Source organism: Antechinus flavipes, chromosome 4 (genome assembly GCF_016432865.1).
Source record: "Antechinus flavipes isolate AdamAnt ecotype Samford, QLD, Australia chromosome 4, AdamAnt_v2, whole genome shotgun sequence".
Lineage (NCBI taxonomy): Eukaryota > Metazoa > Chordata > Mammalia > Dasyuromorphia > Dasyuridae > Antechinus > Antechinus flavipes.
The window spans coordinates 183,098,798-183,117,658 of NC_067401.1; the positions used below are offsets into that span (position 1 = coordinate 183,098,798).

The 18,861-nt window shown below is 34.8% G+C and overlaps 1 protein-coding gene across 3 annotated transcripts in view; it reads right to left on the reverse strand.

Moving 5' to 3' along the window:
* STX8 (syntaxin 8) overlaps positions 1 to 17,406 on the reverse strand; it is a 287,983-nt gene extending 270,577 nt beyond the window's left edge. For 2 of the 3 annotated variants that reach the window (XR_007953408.1, XM_051995683.1), the window contains exons 1-3: positions 17,301 to 17,406; positions 11,201 to 11,300; positions 3,147 to 3,241 (exon numbers count right to left, since the gene is read on the reverse strand). Coding sequence is in view for 2 of the 3 variants with exons in the window: in XM_051995683.1 (XP_051851643.1) it covers positions 3,147 to 3,241; positions 11,201 to 11,300; positions 17,301 to 17,317 (212 nt within the window). In the remaining variant the exon portion in view is untranslated. The remainder of the gene's footprint in view (positions 1 to 3,146; positions 3,242 to 11,200; positions 11,301 to 17,300) is intronic. The other variant, XM_051995682.1, reaches the window with a different exon arrangement.
* Between the last annotated feature and the right edge of the window lie 1,455 nt (positions 17,407 to 18,861).

Below are 18,861 nucleotides of genomic sequence, written 5' to 3' on the forward strand. Positions count from 1 at the left end.
ACAGAAGGCTGTTTTCTAAACATCTGTCCTATCTGAGTTGAAATTCTACTTTAACTCTTTTAACAAAATTTCTTTGTTGTACTCACCCTAATTTCTGGGTTGAGGAGACTTTTCCACTGGATCAGGATCAGAGGTTTTTCCACTGAGATAAGAGTCCTATCAGTTCCACATTCAGGGCGCCAAAATGTGGTGTTCTCTTCTTTTATATAATATGTGATGGTTCTCTGGGAGCAGGTTTCTTGGGGAGGTTTTCTGGAGGTAGGCTTAGTTTCGGTTCGGAGTAATAAACACTCCAAATACAGCCAAATGATAAAATCCAAACGTTTATTTTTTCTTTCCAAGTCTTGGGCCCAGTTAGCTTTCTTAGAGGCCTATCTTTCTGCTTAGTTCCAAGAGCTCTTGCAATTTGTCCTTTGCCTCTGCTTTCTTCAGCCTCCAGCCAGCACAAAGGTGGAAGATGGAATGCATCTGACTCCACCTCCGAGAGATTCTTGCTTATAGGCTGTTCACTGAGTACACACCAATCATTATATCACTGGGAAAACCATTATTTGTTGTATGATTAAATCAATCCTAAACTAGATTTAAACATTGTCTCCTCAATTCCACTTAGTACCTTGTTTCAAGTTCTGGCCCATAACATCTCCTCGTAGGAGCAGATCAATCATATTGGACGACCATGCTAAATTAGATAATTATTGTCTCTTATCAATTCTAATGACTTAACATTTTTTAAGGATTCCAACACCTCATAAGCCTACATTTAAAAATGTTAAAATGTAATCAGTTTGGGGCAGCCAAGTGGTACAGTAGATGGAGTACCAGCCCTGAAGTCAGGAGGACCTGAGTTCAAATCTGGTCTCAGACACTTAACATTTCCTAGCTATGTGATCCTGGGCAAGTCACTTAACCCCAATTGCCTTAGCAAAAAAAAAAAAAAAAATTTAACACACACACACACACACACACACACACATATATATATATATATAGATATATAAAATCAGGTTGCTCATCTTATCTTTTATCATTAGCTAAGCAGCAGAGGCTAGAACTCCAAGAGTTTAATTTGACTGTTGGAAAAAAGTCATAATCAAAATTGTATGCCTTCAAGATCTAAATACAAAGATTTACTGACTCAGCAAAACCTGTCTCAAAATGAGAATAATTTTCTTTTTAGCAGAATTCAGTTGTACAGTAAAAAAAAGACAAAGCTAAGATAGATAATATAACAGAATCAGAATTTTTAAAAGATCTTGACAGGTTAGACCACTGAATCTAACAAAATAAAACTTAAGAATAAATGTACAATCTTATAGTAAGGCTAAAAAAATTTTTTCACAAGCACAAGATGGGGGAGATATATTGAAAAACAGTTCATCTGAAAAATACAGGGATTTTAATAGAAATAAAGGCTCAGCAGGAATCAAGAATATAGCCAAAAAAGCTAATCTAATCTTTAACTACTTTAAGACAGATATAATAAAATAGAACTATAGAGGTAAGAATCTAAATGTACATTTGGAATACTGTGCTTAGGCTAGGCCCACATTTTTATTGAAATCTATTGCTTAGCTAAAGAGTCCTCAAGGAAGACCAATCAAGAGCATGGCAAATGAAAATCAGTTAAAAGAATTGGAGGTATTTAGCCTAAAAAAAAGAAGATTTTGACAATTCCCTTCAGGTACTTAAACAATCATCATATTAAAGAAGAATTGGATTTATTCTAGTTGCAAGCAAAGTAGCAAATACTAGTTCTTACTAGCAGTGTTTTCCCTTGGTAACTAATATTTCCTACTTTATCAAACACTAGAGTTGAGCAAAAAACTATTATTTCTATTTTTTTCCTAGTCTAATCTATTCCATTGCTCTCTCTTTATTCTTTAACCAATATCAGATGGTTTTGATGACTGCTCCATTATAATATAATTTGAGATCTGAAAGTACTAGTAAAAAGTCACAAAGAGGCAAATTCTGGCTTAACTTTAAGCCAAAGTCTAGATGATCATGTCTAAGGTATATTACAAAGGGGATTTTTATTCTGATCACTGAACACAGTAAAACTAGCTAGTCTAAGATCCTTTCCAATACCAAAATTCTTTGATTCTAAAGATGGCAAAGGGAAAAAATTGCAAAATGATCTAATTTTTAAAACTAAGAATACCTCTCATTGAAATTAGCATATTTTTTATTAACAAAGAAGGTTTCTTAACCGTTCCCTTATGTAACTAACCCTAAAATCAGCTATAGTGCTTGCTTTAGCATTACAAAAATGATAGAGCTAAAAAAAAAAAATTAAAATCACTTTTTAAAAATACTTTACACTGAGAAAATCTCCTATCAAAAAGACAACAGATTATGAATTCCTTAAATTATGTTTTTAAGAAAGCTTGAGGGGCAGCTAGGTGGTCCAGTGGATAGAACACCAGACCTGAAGTCAGGAGGCTCTGAGTTCAAATCTGGCCTCAGGCACTTAACACTTCCAAGCAAAGTGATCCTGGACAAGTTACTTAACCCCAATTGCCTCAGGGGAAAAAAAAAAAGCTTGATATTGTTTATGGGTGTTAAAGAAATAATAACATAGTATAATTTTAGTTTAACTGAAATTTTTGTCTACTTTTGTACATGTCAGACAGACTCTTCCAAGGGAAAAGGAAAAAAAAAAAAAAAGAACAGAGAAAATAATCCAATCACAGATATGAGACATGAGAGGAAAAAAGAGAAAGAGTTAATGTATGATTCTTACTAATGTTGGTTCCTTTAAAAAGAGACTATATATCATGAAATGTAATCAATTCAAGTCATCCATCAAAGTGGATTCCACTTTTTTAGAAAGTGGAATTCCAGGCAGGGAGTACTAACAGAAGTCTATTAAATGTAACACATTAAACAAAGCCTCCTTATATATGAACATTATAACCAAATAAAATAATTTCTTTAAGCAAATCTTGTATATGCCAGCATAATTCACCACAAAATATTTAGTAAAAACTTAAAATAGAAAATTAAAATTACAGGTAGCATTTTGGAGAGGCCTTCCTCACACTGCAGAAAAATCTGAATGGCCCCTATTACTCTCTCAAGAAAGTATTTTTTCTCCCCATCTTAAAATATTGGAAAGGGCATTGAAATATTTGCATGGATACATCTGATGTGTTGATACAGCTCTTAGCAATAAGTCCTTCAAAAGGGTGATCTTTTCCTTCAGATTCTGCAACAAAGTTCGGATTGCAACAGAAAGCTGAAAAGTAAAAGAGCATATTTAATTATTCTAGTCTTAAAATATACAACAAATTACACAAAATCATTTTAATTCTGATACATATATGATCCTATCAAGAAAAGTTTCTGTCTCAGAAATGGTAGTAATGTGCCACTTTTCATAAACAAAAACAAGTCTTTTAACACATCATTAGAAAAGTATGCATTTTGAATTGCTTATTAATAAAAATGTTAAACACCACAAGATAAAGCACAGATGGAGACCTCCCTCCAAGCTGAAATAGATAAGGAGATTACAGAATTCTTGAACATAAAAGTAGTATATATGTGAGTGATGGCAAGATTGAAAGTATAACCTATCAACATAGGATAGTTTATCTCTCAGATTTGTAGATGAGAAAGAAATTTGTGACCAAAGATGAACTAGAGACCATTACTGATCACAAAATAGAAAATTTTGATTATATCAAATTAAAAAGCCTTTGTACAAGCAAAACTAATGCAAACAAGATTAGAAGGGAAGCAACAAACTGGGAAAACATCTTCACAGTTAAAGGTTCAGATAAAGGCCTCATTTCCAAAATATATAGAGAACGGACTCAAATTTATAAGAAATCAAGCCATTCTCCAATTGTAAATGGTCAAAGGATATGAACAGACAATTTTCAGATGATGAAATTGAAACTATTTCCACTCATATGAAAGAGTGTTCCAAATTACTATTGACCAGAGAAATGCAAATTAAGACAACTCTGAGATACCATTACACACCTGTCAGATTGGCTAAGATGACAGGAAAAAATAATGATGAATGTTGGAGGGGATGCGGGAAAACTGGGACACTGATGCATTGTTGGTGGAGTTGTGAACTAATCCAACCATTCTGGAGAGCAATCTGGAATTATGTCCAAAAAGTTATCAAACTGTGCATACCCTTTGATCCAGCAGTATTACTTCTTGGCTTATATCCCAAAGAAATACTAAAGAAGTTCCTTTAGGGACCTGTATGTGCCAAAATGTTTGTGGCAACCCTGTTTGTAGTGGCTAGAAACTGTTAATTGAATGGATGCCCATCAATTGGAGAATGGCTGAGTAAATTGTGGTATATGAATGTTATAGAATATTATTGTTCTGTAAGAAATGACCAGTAGGATGAATACAGAGAGGCTTGGAGAGACTTACATGAACTGATGCTAAGTGAAATGAGCAGAACCAGGAGATCATTATACACTTCAACAACGATATTGTATGAGAATGTATTCTGATGGAAGTGGATTTCTTTGACAAAGAGACCTAACTCAGTTTCAATTGATAAATGATGGACAGAAGCAGCTACATCCAAAGAAAGAACACTGGGAAATGAATGTAAACTGTTTGCATTTTGGTTTTACTGCTTGGGTTATTTTTACCTTCTGAATCCAATTTTCCCTGTGCAACAAGAGAGCTGTTCAGTTCTGCAAACATATATTGTATCTAGGATATACTACAACATATTTAACATATATAGGACTGCTTGCCATCTAGGGGAGGGGGTGGAGGTGGGAGGGGAAAAATCGGAACAGAAGCGAGTGCAAGGGATAATGTTGTAAAAAAAATTACCCTGGCATGGATTCTGTCAATAAAAAGTTATTATTAAAAAAAAAAAATAAAGTATGACCTATCTTTGGGTGTGGCTGAGGTTGGATGGAGGTATAATATTGAGAGATGAGTGGTTAGGACGTTTGAGGGAGATCAATATATAAGTTGAAGTGGAAGAAAGGTGTTTACTCTCAATCTCACCACACCCTAAACTTCATGATTAAAAACAAATTCAAATGTCTGTTTTTCTAAGAGTTTTCATAGGAAGGTACGGGTTCCAGTGACTAGTATCTATTGAGATTTCTGCAATGCCTGTTGCATAAGTAGCAAACCTACTTTTATCTTAAATCTTTTTCTTTTTTTGCTTCAACCACTTGAATTCACTGAGACCAGGTTACCTCCTTGTGACACATCTTCCTTGACTACTCTTTCCAGCACTGGTTTGCATTGCACTTTGACTCATACAACCTGACTCAACAGTGGGAGAAGTGAAATAGGATTTACTCCTGTCATTTTCAGGTTCTTTTTCTAACACCATCATTCAATGATCTCTACTCCATAAAAGTTCATTTAATCTATTAAGATTCTGCGGTTGTTATCTATCCACCTCCAGGAAGGAGAATTCTTACTTTCTCAACGGATTGAGACAGAATGCAGTTTGAAGCATACTCTTTTTACCTTTTTTGTTGTTTTTTCTTTCTTGAGGTTTTTTTCCTTTTCTTTTTTCTTTCACAAGATGATCAATATGGAAATACATTTAAAAAGATTATAACCTATATTAAATTGCTTTCTCCCTTAGGGAGGGGGAAGGAAGGAAAATAAAATTGAAACTCAAAACAGTATTAATTATATCTTTCTTTCCTTCCCTGATATAAGTTAAAACAGGAATTTTTATTTTATCCTAGCAACAGGAAGCCACTAGAATTTACTAAACAAGGTCACATCTGGGCTTAAGGAAAACTACTTTTGCAGCAGAACGTAAGACAGATGGTGAGAAACTTAAAGCAGAGATCAATTAGGACAGCAACTGCAATAATCTAGGCAAGAAGCTATAGGGGCCTAAAATGGTAACTGTGTGGATAGAGGGAAAAAGTGGAACATGGGAGATGTAAAAGACATACATGAATTGATGCTGAGTGAAATGAGAAGAACCAGGAGAATACTGTACAGAGTAATAGCAAGACTGTGAGATGAACAACTTTGGCAGATTTAACTCTTCTCAGCAAAACTGCATTCTGTCTCAATAGTTCTTTCTCTGGGTGTGGATGGCATTTTCCATTTCAAGTGTATTGGAATTATCTTGAATTATTTGTATTCCAAGAAAGATGGAAATAATGCTTTCACAAAAATAGAGCAAGGTCCCAATGAACCTTTTGCAGATTTTGTGGGACGTCTGCAAACAGCTGTAATAAGAACCATTGGAGATAATGCTGCCACAGAAATAATGACTAGACATTTGGCTAAGGAAAATGCCAATGAGGTCTGCAAGAGAATTATATGGGGGCTAAACAAAGATGCTCCTTTGGAGGAGATCATTAGACGCTGTGCCACAGTGGGCACAAATGCTTATTATGCCCAGACTATGATGAACATGGAAAGACAAGGTCCTTCTTGGCAGAGGAATTCTAGAGAAACTCGTCGATGTTTTCATTGTGGAAAAGTTGGACATTTGAGAGCTCAATGTAGAAATGGAGATAGAGTGAGAAGACAGGGTGAGAGAAAACCCAAAACCCCATGTCCAAAATGTAACCGAGGCTTTCATTGGGCCTCTAAATGTATATTGACCCAGAGGAAGGAGAGGCAAGGCCCAGCTCCAAAGTATCAATCAAAGGACAGGTGGGGCATGATAGCAGCTGAGGTTACACCCAGAGAGACTTTAGAAATTCAGGACTCTGATGTCATCAACCAACAGAAAAGCAATCAGGATTACAGTTGGGAAGAATATAGGCCTATAATAGATAGTAAAGATAGGTTCATTGGGACCTTGCTCTATTTTTGTGAAAGCATTATTTCCATCTTTCTTGGAATACAAATAATTCAAGATAATTCCAATACACCTGAAATGGAAAATGCCATCCACACCCAGAGAAAGAACTATTGAGACAGAATGCAGTTTTGCTGAGAAGAGTTAAATCTGCCAAAGTTGTTGAATTATTTGTATTCCAAGAAAGATGGAAATAATGCTTTCACAAAAATAGAGCAAGGTCCCAATGAACCTATCTTTACATGAAATTGGAAAAAAATACAAGTTATTTTATTTTTTAATTAAGTGGGGGGAAAAAAAGAAAATAGCAGCACAAAAAAGCCTAAAACATGAGACAGTGAACAAAATCCAACTTTAACACAAAGTTCAAAGTCAAGAAACAGCCTGAGGAAATGATCAAACAGCAACCAAAAAAAGGCTGACCATAAACATCTCCTCTGATGACAGGGAAAAAATCAAACTCAGAAGACGACAACATGAAAACAGTCATGAGCAAAGCCTCCAAAGAAAAAATATGCAAAATGAACACAAGCCCAGCAAGAATTATTGGAAGACTTACATAATGAGATAAGAATGGAAAGGAAAAATTAGGATAAGGAATGAAAACAAGGCAAAAAAATTATAAAAAAATAATTATCAGCTTGGTAAAAGAGGCACAAAACAAAATAACAGCTCAAAAAAAAGAATTGGCCAAATGGAAAAAGAGGCACAAAAATTCACTGAAATAAACTCCTTAAAAATTTGAATTGGGCAGGCAGAATATGATGACTTCAAAACACATCAGGAAACAATAAAAAAGAATCAAAAGAATGAAAAAGTAGGAGAAAATTTGAAATACCTCATCATACAAACAACTGATCTGGAAAATAGATTGTGAAAATAGATTGAGGATGGATTTAAGAATTATTGGACTACCTGGAAGTCATCACCAGAAAAAGAGCCTTGACATCATATTTCAAAAAAAGGGAAATCCTCCTCTATGTTAGAACCAGAGAGCAAAAGAGAAATCAAAAGAATCCTTTATCACCTCCTGAAAGAGGTCTCAAAATCAAATGTCTCAGGAATATTACAGCCAAATTCCAAAGTTCTTAGGTCATTGAGAAAATACTGCAAGCAGCCAGAAAGAAACGACTTAAAATCCATGGAGCCATAATCAGGATCACACAAGATCCACATCAAACGAATATGATATTCCAGAAGGCAATGGTGTTAGAATAATAAATAAAGAATAGTCTACCCAGGAAAATTGTATAATCTTTCGAGTGGGGGGAGGAGAATTGGATATTTAATTAAATAAGAGGGTAAATTTCAAGCATTCCTGATGAAAAGACAAAACTAAATAGAAAATCTGAAATTCATATGTAACATTCAAGAGAAGCATAAAAAAGTTAACATGAAAGAGAAATCACAAGGTTAAAGTTAAACTAAATAATTATAATCCTAGATGAAAATATGATATCTGTAATTTCTAAGAATTTATTATTATTATGGCATAAAGAAGGATTCTAAATAGAGAATTCAGATGTGAGTCAATTATGTTGGCAATAAACTCAAAAAAAAAAAGTGAAGAAAGAAATGCACTGAGAGAAAAAGATAAAAGAGAGGGAGAAGGGGAAAAATTTTCTCACATAAAAGAGGAATGCAAGGAAGAGCTTTTGTACTGGAGGGGAAAGGAGGAGGGAATGTTATCAATGCTTGAACTTCACTCCCATCAGAATTGGTTCAGAGAAAAACACACACACACACACACATATTTATATATATACACTCAATACAGAAATATATCTTACCCAATAGGGAAGTAGAAAGGGAAGGGGATAAGAGAAAGGGAGGGATGGTAAAAGGGAGGGCAATAAAAGATGGCAGTGATCAGAACCAAAACAGACTCTAAGAGAAAGACAGAAAAGAAAGAAGGATAAACAGAAGAAAATAGGAGAAAAATGAGTTGTTAGTAATAATAACCACAAACTGAATAGGATGAAATCATCCATAAAACAGTAAAAAAATGGATTAGAAACTAGAATCCAGCAATGTGTTGTTTACAAGAAATATGTGAAACAGAGATATACATAGCATTAAAATAAAGGGCTGGAGCAGATATTATACTTCATTTGAAATTTTAAAAGTCAGAGGAAGCAATCTTGATCTCAGACAAAGCAAAAGTAAAAACAGACCTAACTAAAAGAGATAATAAAGGATACTTCATTTTATCAAAAATTACCATACATATATGCACCAAATGGCAGTTTCCAAATTCTTAAAGGAAAAAAATAAATGAATTATAATAAGAGGAAAAAGACAGAAAGCTTATATAGGCAAGGGAACTCAACTTTCCTCTCCCAGAGATAGGTAAATCTATCTATAAAATAAATAAGAAAGCAATTTAAAAAGATGAACTGACTCTTAGGAAAAGCTAGATATGACAGACTTCTAGAAAACTGAATGGGAATGAAAAGGAGTATACCTTTTTTTCTTGGTTCTATGCAGCATCAACACAAAAACTGACTATTAGGGAATAAAAACCTCACAATCAAATGCAGAAAAGCAGAATTTTCAGATCATAATTCAATAAAAACTACATTCAATAAAAGGTTATGAATGCATAAATTAAGAAATTAAATTTCACAAATTAAAAAAAGAATTTTTCGATAAGGTGCAGGAAATAGTTTAAGGAGAGTATCAGCTTTGGGTGTTGATGGTGGGGTGTAATGCCTTCTTCCTGATGGGTCCTAGGAAGGAATTGTACCTTCATAGTTGACTTACAAGGCCAGTATTTTGGTTAAATTACTTGGACTCTTCACTTAGGTTTTAGTATCTGGAAGCTAAATAATTTAATCCTGAAGAATGATTATATCAAAGAACAAAGCAAAGAAACATTATTTCATAAAAGAGAATTTACAACAATGAGACAGCATAACAAAATCTGTGGAATGTACTCAGAGCAGTACTTAGAGGAAAACATATTTCCAGATTGTCTTCTCATGAAGTATTGTCATAAAAAGGAATGAAATATAAAGGATGATAGCTAATGGAGATGGATAGATCAAATAAGGAAAAAGAGAAAATGGGCATGTTTGAAAGCAGTAAGGAAATAGCCAATAAACAAAGAAGACTGAAGATTAGTGAGAGAATGGAATATTAGAGAGGGCAATGTACTGGAAAAGAAGGGATGGAGTGGTACCACTTGTGAAAGCAGAGGTTTTTTCTTAAAAGAAGAAACATTTCTTCACATGAGACTAGAGTAAAGGAGAGAAATAGCATGACAGCTGGGTTTTGATAAGGAAGAGGAGATAAAATATCAAGTAAAGTTTTCAACTGAGAAGATTTGGAAAAGTTGTAAAATTTTTGAGGAGAAATGAAAAGAGCCACGTGGTGAGTGGGACAGTTAGTCAACTGGGGAGGTATAAAAGGATTGCCTTGCAGCACTGAGGACCTCATTGAGATTATGTAATATAAAATTTTAGTGGATCCAAGCAGTATGGTTTTGTAACTTTCTCCAATTTTGTTGAGTAGTATATGAATAGGAGTACAATGGTAATAAGGCTGGGAAGTGCCAAGGATTGACAGGATAAGGGAGCAGGATTAGATTGTTTTTGAAAGAAATGCTTTACTAATTAGTCAAAATGGGCAAAGGAAGAGAATATACCTAGAAACACACTAGTAAGGAACTGAGAGGCAGATGGAGTCAAGATCATAATGAAGAGGAAGAACAAGGGTTAAAAAGACAGAGACTGATGTGAAATGCCAATAGACTGTTTCAGGATTCACCAACATGGAAGAGGTATATCTGTGAGTGACAGCAAAATCAAAAGTATGACAAGTGTGTAGCTATAGATAATGGCAAATGGGTAAATTCAGGAACTAGAAATTACACATAGTATTAATACACATATGTTTGAAAGAGTTTCAATATATATGTTAAAGTCCCTAATGATGTAAGCAATATTTGAAGAAGAAAGGAGGACTATGAGTCAGGAACTGTGCTTATCGGATTTGTTACTAAGGGCAAGACATTTAATCTGAGCTTGTTTCCTTATCTATACAATAAGGATTAAAAAAAAAAAATCATATCTATTTGTTAAGAAACTCAAATCAGTTAAGATACAGAATTCTTTGCAAACTTGAAAGCATCAGATTATAAATGTTAGTAGTATTACTGTTATTCTATATTAACAAGACCTAGAGAAAGGCCTCTTACAATTCCTCTTTGCAAGATCTATGGAAGATAAGATTCACATAGGAGAAGTAAGCATGAAAGATTAGCATGTGTACCCGCATTGGCAGGAATACCCACATCAGTGAGTTCCAGTTAAGCACTGAATATACAGATCTTAAATACTTAATCTCAAAGATGAAAGGTTTGTCAGATTCCAAGTTAAAACAAAGGAGAACAAAAAATTTATTATTGCCTTTTACCTTGGTTGTACTTTCTCCATTTCTTTCACACTGGTTGCGCTGTTGGATTTTCTCAGCAATTTCTTGCGCAATATAACAAGTGGAATCATATGTAGACAACCTTTATCAAAATTAAGTGAAAAAAGATTTCAGACTCTTAAAGAAAATGTCTTTATTTTCCAATTTTAAATATCCAGATCTATTTTCTAGCATTGGTGAAATAGAAACAAGTTGTAAATGAAAAAAGGTATCAAAAAGTATTAAAGGAATTCTCCAATCAAAGCTTCAAAGTGTTTTAGAGAAAAAAGGAACCTGAGAGGGAAGGGATAAGCACTTATTATGTGCTGGGCATAGTGCTAAGCACTTTACAAATATTATCTTATTTGACCTGATAGAAAACTAAATGGGCTATAATCATTTGCTCATTCAACAAACATTTAATGCCCATGATATGAAAGCTCCGATTTGTAAAGGGCTGAAACTCTAAATACTACACTGGAATTAGACACCAGAGCACTTAAGACTAATTACCAATTGGACAATACTCTATTAGCATATGCTTGGAAAATGGCCCTTCTCACTATTCTCTGCTGGCTCCATCTTTTGGTGTATATAGATAATTGTAGGAGGGATTAGGCGGTGGAGTAAGACAAGCCAGGGTCACTTTGGCTGTGGACAAGGAAGAGAGAGAAGGTTGTGGAGAGCTCGTGGAGTTTTCATCCATCACCTTTACTTCTCCCTCTAAAGACCAAGGACTTTTGCTTATCCTGACTCTGGCTAATTTTAAGGCATCCAAGGTGCTAACCCAGACTTCACAACTATCAAACTAGAGTTTGTGGGAAACAGAAAAATAAAGGATGAGTAAGACTAAAAATGCAGCTTAAAAAGCTTACTGAATTTTTTCAAAAAGAACATTGGATTTAGAGTTAGAGAATAAAAGTTTGAATACCACCTTTTTTACTTAATATATCTGTGATCTGTGTTAGGCAAGTTACTTAACCCGGGGAATCAGGATTAGACTGGATGACTACTAAAGACAATTAATGGACATTTGTGTGCCAGCACTATACCATGTGCTAAGGATACAAATACAATAAAACAAAAAATTTCTCCTACCAAAGAACTTACACCTAAATCAAGCAAGAAACAAACATATGCTGGATAACTATAAGAAGAATAAGTACAAAGTAAATACTTGTTTAAATAAACACAAGATAATGTGGAAGAATGAGCACTATCGAGAGATCAAAAGAGCTTTATAGAAAAGATGACATTTGAGCCACATTTTAAAAGAAGGGACTCTATGAGGTATAGGTAAAGAAGGATATGTAGGATGGTCAGGACAAAAATTTGGAGAAAGGAAATGATTGCCTTGTGTAAAAATAAAAAGAAGGCTATTTTGGCTAAATTGCAAAGTTTAGGAAATCCAATCAGACTACAAAAATGTAAAAAATTACCAGGTTGTAAAGGGTTATGAAAACAGAGGAATTTATATTTTATCCAACCAGCAACAGGGAATCAGTAGAATTGGTTTAGTAAGTCACAGTTTAGGAGGAATTCAATGATGAAAGACTTAAGGTAGAGATATGCTTTGCAAAATTTCACATGTATAATAGTCTGCCTTCTCAATAGTTAGGAGAAGAACTAGAAAGAGAATTTGGAAATGAAATTTTTTTAAATGAATAATAAAAGATTTTTTAAAAAAGCTTTAAAGACTTAAGGCAGATGGACTAATTAAGAGGCTATTGCAATAATCTAAGCAAGAAGAGAGAACCAGATGAAGATAGCTGTATGAGTAGATGGAAAGATGAAATGTTGTGAAATTAGAAATGGTAACAATTGACTGGATACTGAGTGATAGTACTTTCATCAGAAATAGGGAAGTGTAGAAGAGGAATAGGTTTGAAAGGAAAGACACTAAATTATGTTCGGAAAGGCTGTGTTTGAGATATTTTGGCAGACATCCAGTTTGAAAGAGCCAAAAGGCTCTTAGGATTGAAAAGCTCAGGGGAGAGACACTGGATCCATAGGTCTATGAGTCATCTAAGCAATTCTTATTTTCTTTTTCAAGGCTGAATATACAAAAAAGTTGGAAACTTCACACATATGCATGCCATTTTAAGTTCAATACAATTTGAGGTATTTTTTGAGGTATTCAGCTACAAACGCAAAAGTCTGACCTCAGGGAACTTACAGTGTAAGGAATGGGGAACACATTGAGGAAAATAAAACAGACATACATTATAGTACATACAAAAAATGAAGGTAGCTAAGTGGCTCAATGGATAGAGTGCTGAGCCTGGAGTTAGGGAGACTTGAGTTCAAATTCAGCTTCAGACACTAGCTAAGTGATACTGGAGAAGTCACTTAGCTTGTATGCCTCAAATAACTAGAGAAGGAAATAGCAAACAACTCTAGTCATTTGTCAAGAAAACCTCAATTCCATACATAATATTGACTTACTATGGGCCATAGGTTACAAACAGTTGGATCCAATTGAGTAAATGAACAACACATATAAATTAAACTTGGTAGGAAAGGTAGGATAAAACTGGGGAGAATGAGAAAGGAAGGCCTCTTGCAGAATGTAGCACTTGAGTCTTCAAAGGATCCTGAGAGGCAGACGCAAGATAGGAACATATTTCAGGCATGGGGAACATTCAATGTAAAGGCAGAGGAATGGGAAATGAAGTGTTAAGTGTAATAACATCAAGGCCAGTTTAACTAAACAATACAGTGCATAGAGGCCATAATGTGGATATAAATCTATAAAGGATAGAAAGGAGCCAGATTGTGAAATCATGTGACATTTACTCCTAAGAGAATGATTTGTGATTTATATATGTACATAATTCTTCTATGAATATAGATCACAACTTCACTATACCATAAATCTTATTCATGTCTTTCTACAAATTCTCTAGAAAAGCTACAACACATGAGAGGCCTTCCTTATAATATGTAGTTCCTCTGGTAAAGGATAAACTCTTCATCACTAGATGAAAATCACACTTGTTGATGTTTGTTAGTAGCTAAACTGTAGTGGATATAGAGTCAGACAGATCAATCAAATCAACATTTATTAAGTGCCTACTATGTGCCAGGCATACTGTGACAATCTCTACTCACAAGGAGTTTACATTCTAATGGGGAGACAAGTACATGTATATATATACACATATATACACACAACATAAATAAAAGTGTGTATATATATATATATATATATATATATATATATATACACATACATACATACATACATACACAAAGGAATTAAATACAAGGTTATTTGGGAAGAAAGATATTAATACTCGAGAAAATCAGGTAAGACTTCATGCAGAAGATGGTGAGTATTAGAGACCTTGTTGAAGGCTTAGCCTGAGAAAATGAGAAAATACCAACCTGATAAATTGACCCTGAACTAACCCAGCTTGGTATTTTCATATTTTCTCAGGCTAAGCCTTCAACAAGGCCCCTAACAGTAAGAAGGGTGTACATTTTAGGTATGTGGGACAGCCAGGGTAATTGCACAGAGTTGGAATCAGAAAAAAAAAAATTGAGTTTCGCTTCTTACTCAATGTTTACTAGCTATGTGAAGCAAAACACATCATTTAGCATCTCAGCTTGTTTCATCACCTGAAAAATAGAGATATTAATAGACCCTACCCCATAGAGTATAAAGATCAAATGAAATAATAAAGTGTTCTGTTAACTTTAAAATACTATTTAAATAGTAACTATTACTATTATGGAGTTTAGGACTTATATGATTTCTAGCAGGTTCTATCCCTTTTTCATTACTAAATACTATATAGAGTTACAAAAAAAAATTTCATCATTTGTTGGCCAAATAGACACTGCTGTGCATGTCACACTTAATTACCCTGAAATTAAACCTAAATTTTTCATATATCAAAATTTACTCCCTATTCTTCCCTGCCCCCAATTCACCAAGTAAGCTCTTCAACAACCAGGATATTGTTTTTAAGATATGTAGGAGGCAGCTAGTTGGTGTAGTGGATAGAGCACTAGTCCTGAAGTACTTGAATTCAAATCTGGCCTCAGATATTTAATACTTCCTGGCTGTGTGACCTTGGGCAAGTCACTTAGCCCGTTTGCCTCAGCAAAAAAAAAAAAAAAAAAAAGTGTCCCCAGTGTCTTGGCTATATGGATTTGGTACATCTATTGAATTTTATTTACCCATGTATATTTTCTCTCTCTACATTATACCTTTCTTAAGGGATCCAGGCTTATGTATCTTTCCATCTTGCCTTAGTAACGCTGTGACTTACACATATTTAAAGACACTTTAAAAACTTTCTTGCAAAGTTGTTCTCTTTGCACCTACCTTCCTTTTCTATGAGCTAACACTCCTTCCTTACCTCATTTCTGATGAGTACTCCATCACCTTGCACATTATTCATATTTAATGAATATTTATTGGGTTTTTACATAATGAAAGAATAAATGAAAGAATACTTGGAAATGATCTCCCACCTACCCATCCCCTTTGTAGTTTATTAGGTTGATACTCAAACTAGCCTTAGCCTCCTTTCCTTCCATTCTTATCCTATTTACTGTGAGCTCTCATCTTTTCTCTGTAAGTTTCCACAAAAGCACTCTTTTTAAGCCCCTATGAAAGAAATGGGATACCTGTCCTTATTCACTCTCAGCTTCCTATGGTTAAGATTCATTAAGAACTTCTGTTGTTTCAAGGTGAATGCTAACTTAGCTGGTATAAATGTTTTACTCAATTTCAAAAGGGAAAATTGATAAAATATGAAGCAATTTGGTTTTTGCCTTTATCTCCATGCACGTATGCATTTGTCTTTGTATCCTGTATTTAGTTATTCATGACCAAGTTGCAGGCAATTGCCTTCTAACTTTTATATGTGCATTCACTGTGTCCCAAACCTAGAAAACTAAATCTTTAAATCTCTGACTCCCTGGCTTCCTTCCAGATTCAGATCAAGAACTACTTTCGGTATGGATTTTATCCTGATCCTACTGTTAGATCGTTCCCCATGTTAAAGAATTTAGGGTTTGGAAACAAGATCTTTGTTCAAATGCCATACTTTCTATTTACTAATCTAAGTGACCTGGGAAAAGTCACTTAACTTTCTTGAATCAATTTCCTCATGTATAAAATGAGAGTAGGTTTAAGTTTGGCCTCTAAGATGACCTGTAGTTATAAATCTGTCTCATGATATGTATGTTTTGACTACACCCATATATGTCCATTGTGTGTCCTCCCTTGAAATGTAAGCTCTCTCCAAGAACAAAAATTGTTTTCCTTTTGGTCTTTGTATCATATCCAGGACATAGCACAGTGTCTGGTATAGCAAAGGCCTGAAAAAAGTGTTATTTGATTGATTTATCGATTAAATAAAGGAGCAAAGTAGAGCATAGCAATAGATTACCTAATGTTAGGGTACATAATTCAGAGTGAATGTGAATAAAATGAGACTACAGAGAGTCCTCTAAAAGCCAGGTAGGAGAGTTGAGAGTTGGCGCATTACTTATCAGTGCTCGCTTTTGTTAATGAAAAGGATGTTTTTTACCAAGGCCATCTGGGATAGACAATGGATAGAGCCCAAAGCTAGAAGTCAGGAAGATTTAAGTTCCAATTTCGGCTTCTTACTAGTTACTTTCTTACTAGTTTTGACTCTAGGTAAATCAATGAAACTGCCTGTTTTCTCAACAGTAAAATGGGAATAATACTATTAGCACTCCTTCCCAATGAGAAAATTGTAACACAGTGCCTGGCACATAGTAAGTGCTCTATACATGTCATTATTTTTTTTTTTTTAATTATCATTTCTCCTCTGTGTCGCCGATAGGCTGAAGTGGATGAGGATGAGGGACAACGAAATCCAATTCAAGTTTCCTAAATGCGGTTCTGTTCTCTAGAGGTTAGGTTTGCCCTCAGAAAGAGCAGACTCTCCGCTCTTCCTTCTTTTCCTCCCGAGAAAGCTGCTCCCAGCATCTAACCCCACTCCCGCCCACCTTGGCAGCAGCTCCCCCCCCCGCCCCCCCCCCCCCCCCCCCGCTCCAGCCCTACCACCTCCGCAGCCTGTCCCCCAGAAGCCTGCTCTGGGTCCCTCAGTCCAGGCCTCACCAGGGATCCGGCGCCATGACGCTGCCTCCGCTGCTTCCCAAAACTTCCGGGTTGCTGACGTTAGCTACTGTAAACCAAATGGCTCAAACTCCAACGGTCGGAGTCAGAGAAGCAAGAGTGTATCTTTCTAGCGGAGCCACGAGAAGGCGGGGCGGGGCTAGAAGGAAAAAAGTGGAACCTAAAAAGGAGAGAAAAATCCTTACCAGAAGGGAAGGGGAGTCTAAGAAATCCTTTACTTTAACTCCCCTATTTCTCCATCTTTTTGTTGATTTCCTTTTGGGGGAGGGTGTTATTTTAAATTTATTTAGCATTTTATTTTTTGCCAGTTACATGTAAAAATAATTTTTAATAATCGTTTTTAAAATTTTGAATTCCAGATTCTTTCCCTTCTTCCCTGCCCAGCCCCCCATGAGAATACAAGTAATTCAATATAGGTTAAAAATTTGAAGTCATGAAAACATTTCCATAATGATTACGTTGTGAAAGAAAACGTAGGCAAAAAAAAAAAAAAAAATCAAATCAGGTAATAATTGTAAAACACAGCTCCTTATGTAGGTGCAATATAGATGTTAGATAGTATTATTTATTCAAAGCCTCTTTCAAATGGTTACTACCTGTGTTACAGTGATCCTGGGCAAATCACTTAACCTTTAATGTCTATTTTCTCATCTGTGGACAAGATTTGAAAGGAAAACCTGAAAAGGTCTTTCCAACAAGCCTATGAATGTAAAATAAAAATTAAAAGAGCAAAAATGCAGAAAGGGGAAGGAAGAGGAGTGAATGGAAAGCAGGCCACATCAAAGAAAGGAAGATCTGAGTAGGCATTAGATGTGAACTAGAGACTAATTGAGATGAAACTTTAAGATTATACTCTTTAACCTCAGTTCCTTCCTAGAACTCTCTAAGAGGTGGTTTTCAAAGAGATTATTGCCACTCCCACAACATAAATCTATGAAAAATCATTTTAGCCCATATTTTAATCAAATAGAATTAAGCATATATTACAATTTTAGAATAACCCAAAGAATTCTAAATATAAAATGAAAATGTTTCATCAACTGACAAAATCTTAAATTTTTATAATTTAAATTCAATTCTTTGTAAAGGTGAGTTAATTAATGAATTTAGCAGATCAACTACCTCATCCTATTAGAGGAAGATAAAAGTTTAATCAAATGTTAACACATGTTGGCCACTTAGCCCTGATACATTTATTAAGTAATCTCTTTAGTTCGCTATATCCCTATGTGCAATATATTCTGTTTAGATTTACTGAAACATTTGTTCATACCCACATTTTCAATGTGCGCATTTATACCTTGAAAAGTACATACTATGGAGATGCATTTATCAAGTGAAAACATCTTCACTGTATGAACTAGTTATCTTTTTTAGATGCAACAAAAAATCTTTTTAGTTGGTTGAAACATTTGGTCACATCCTCTAGGACCTGAATAAAAATAATGGACTGGACAGAATCAGAGATAGGTATGTCTGAAGAAGAGAAATCATTTCAGCTAACACATTGAGAAGGAATCATTTTTGTGGAAAGAACAAAGCA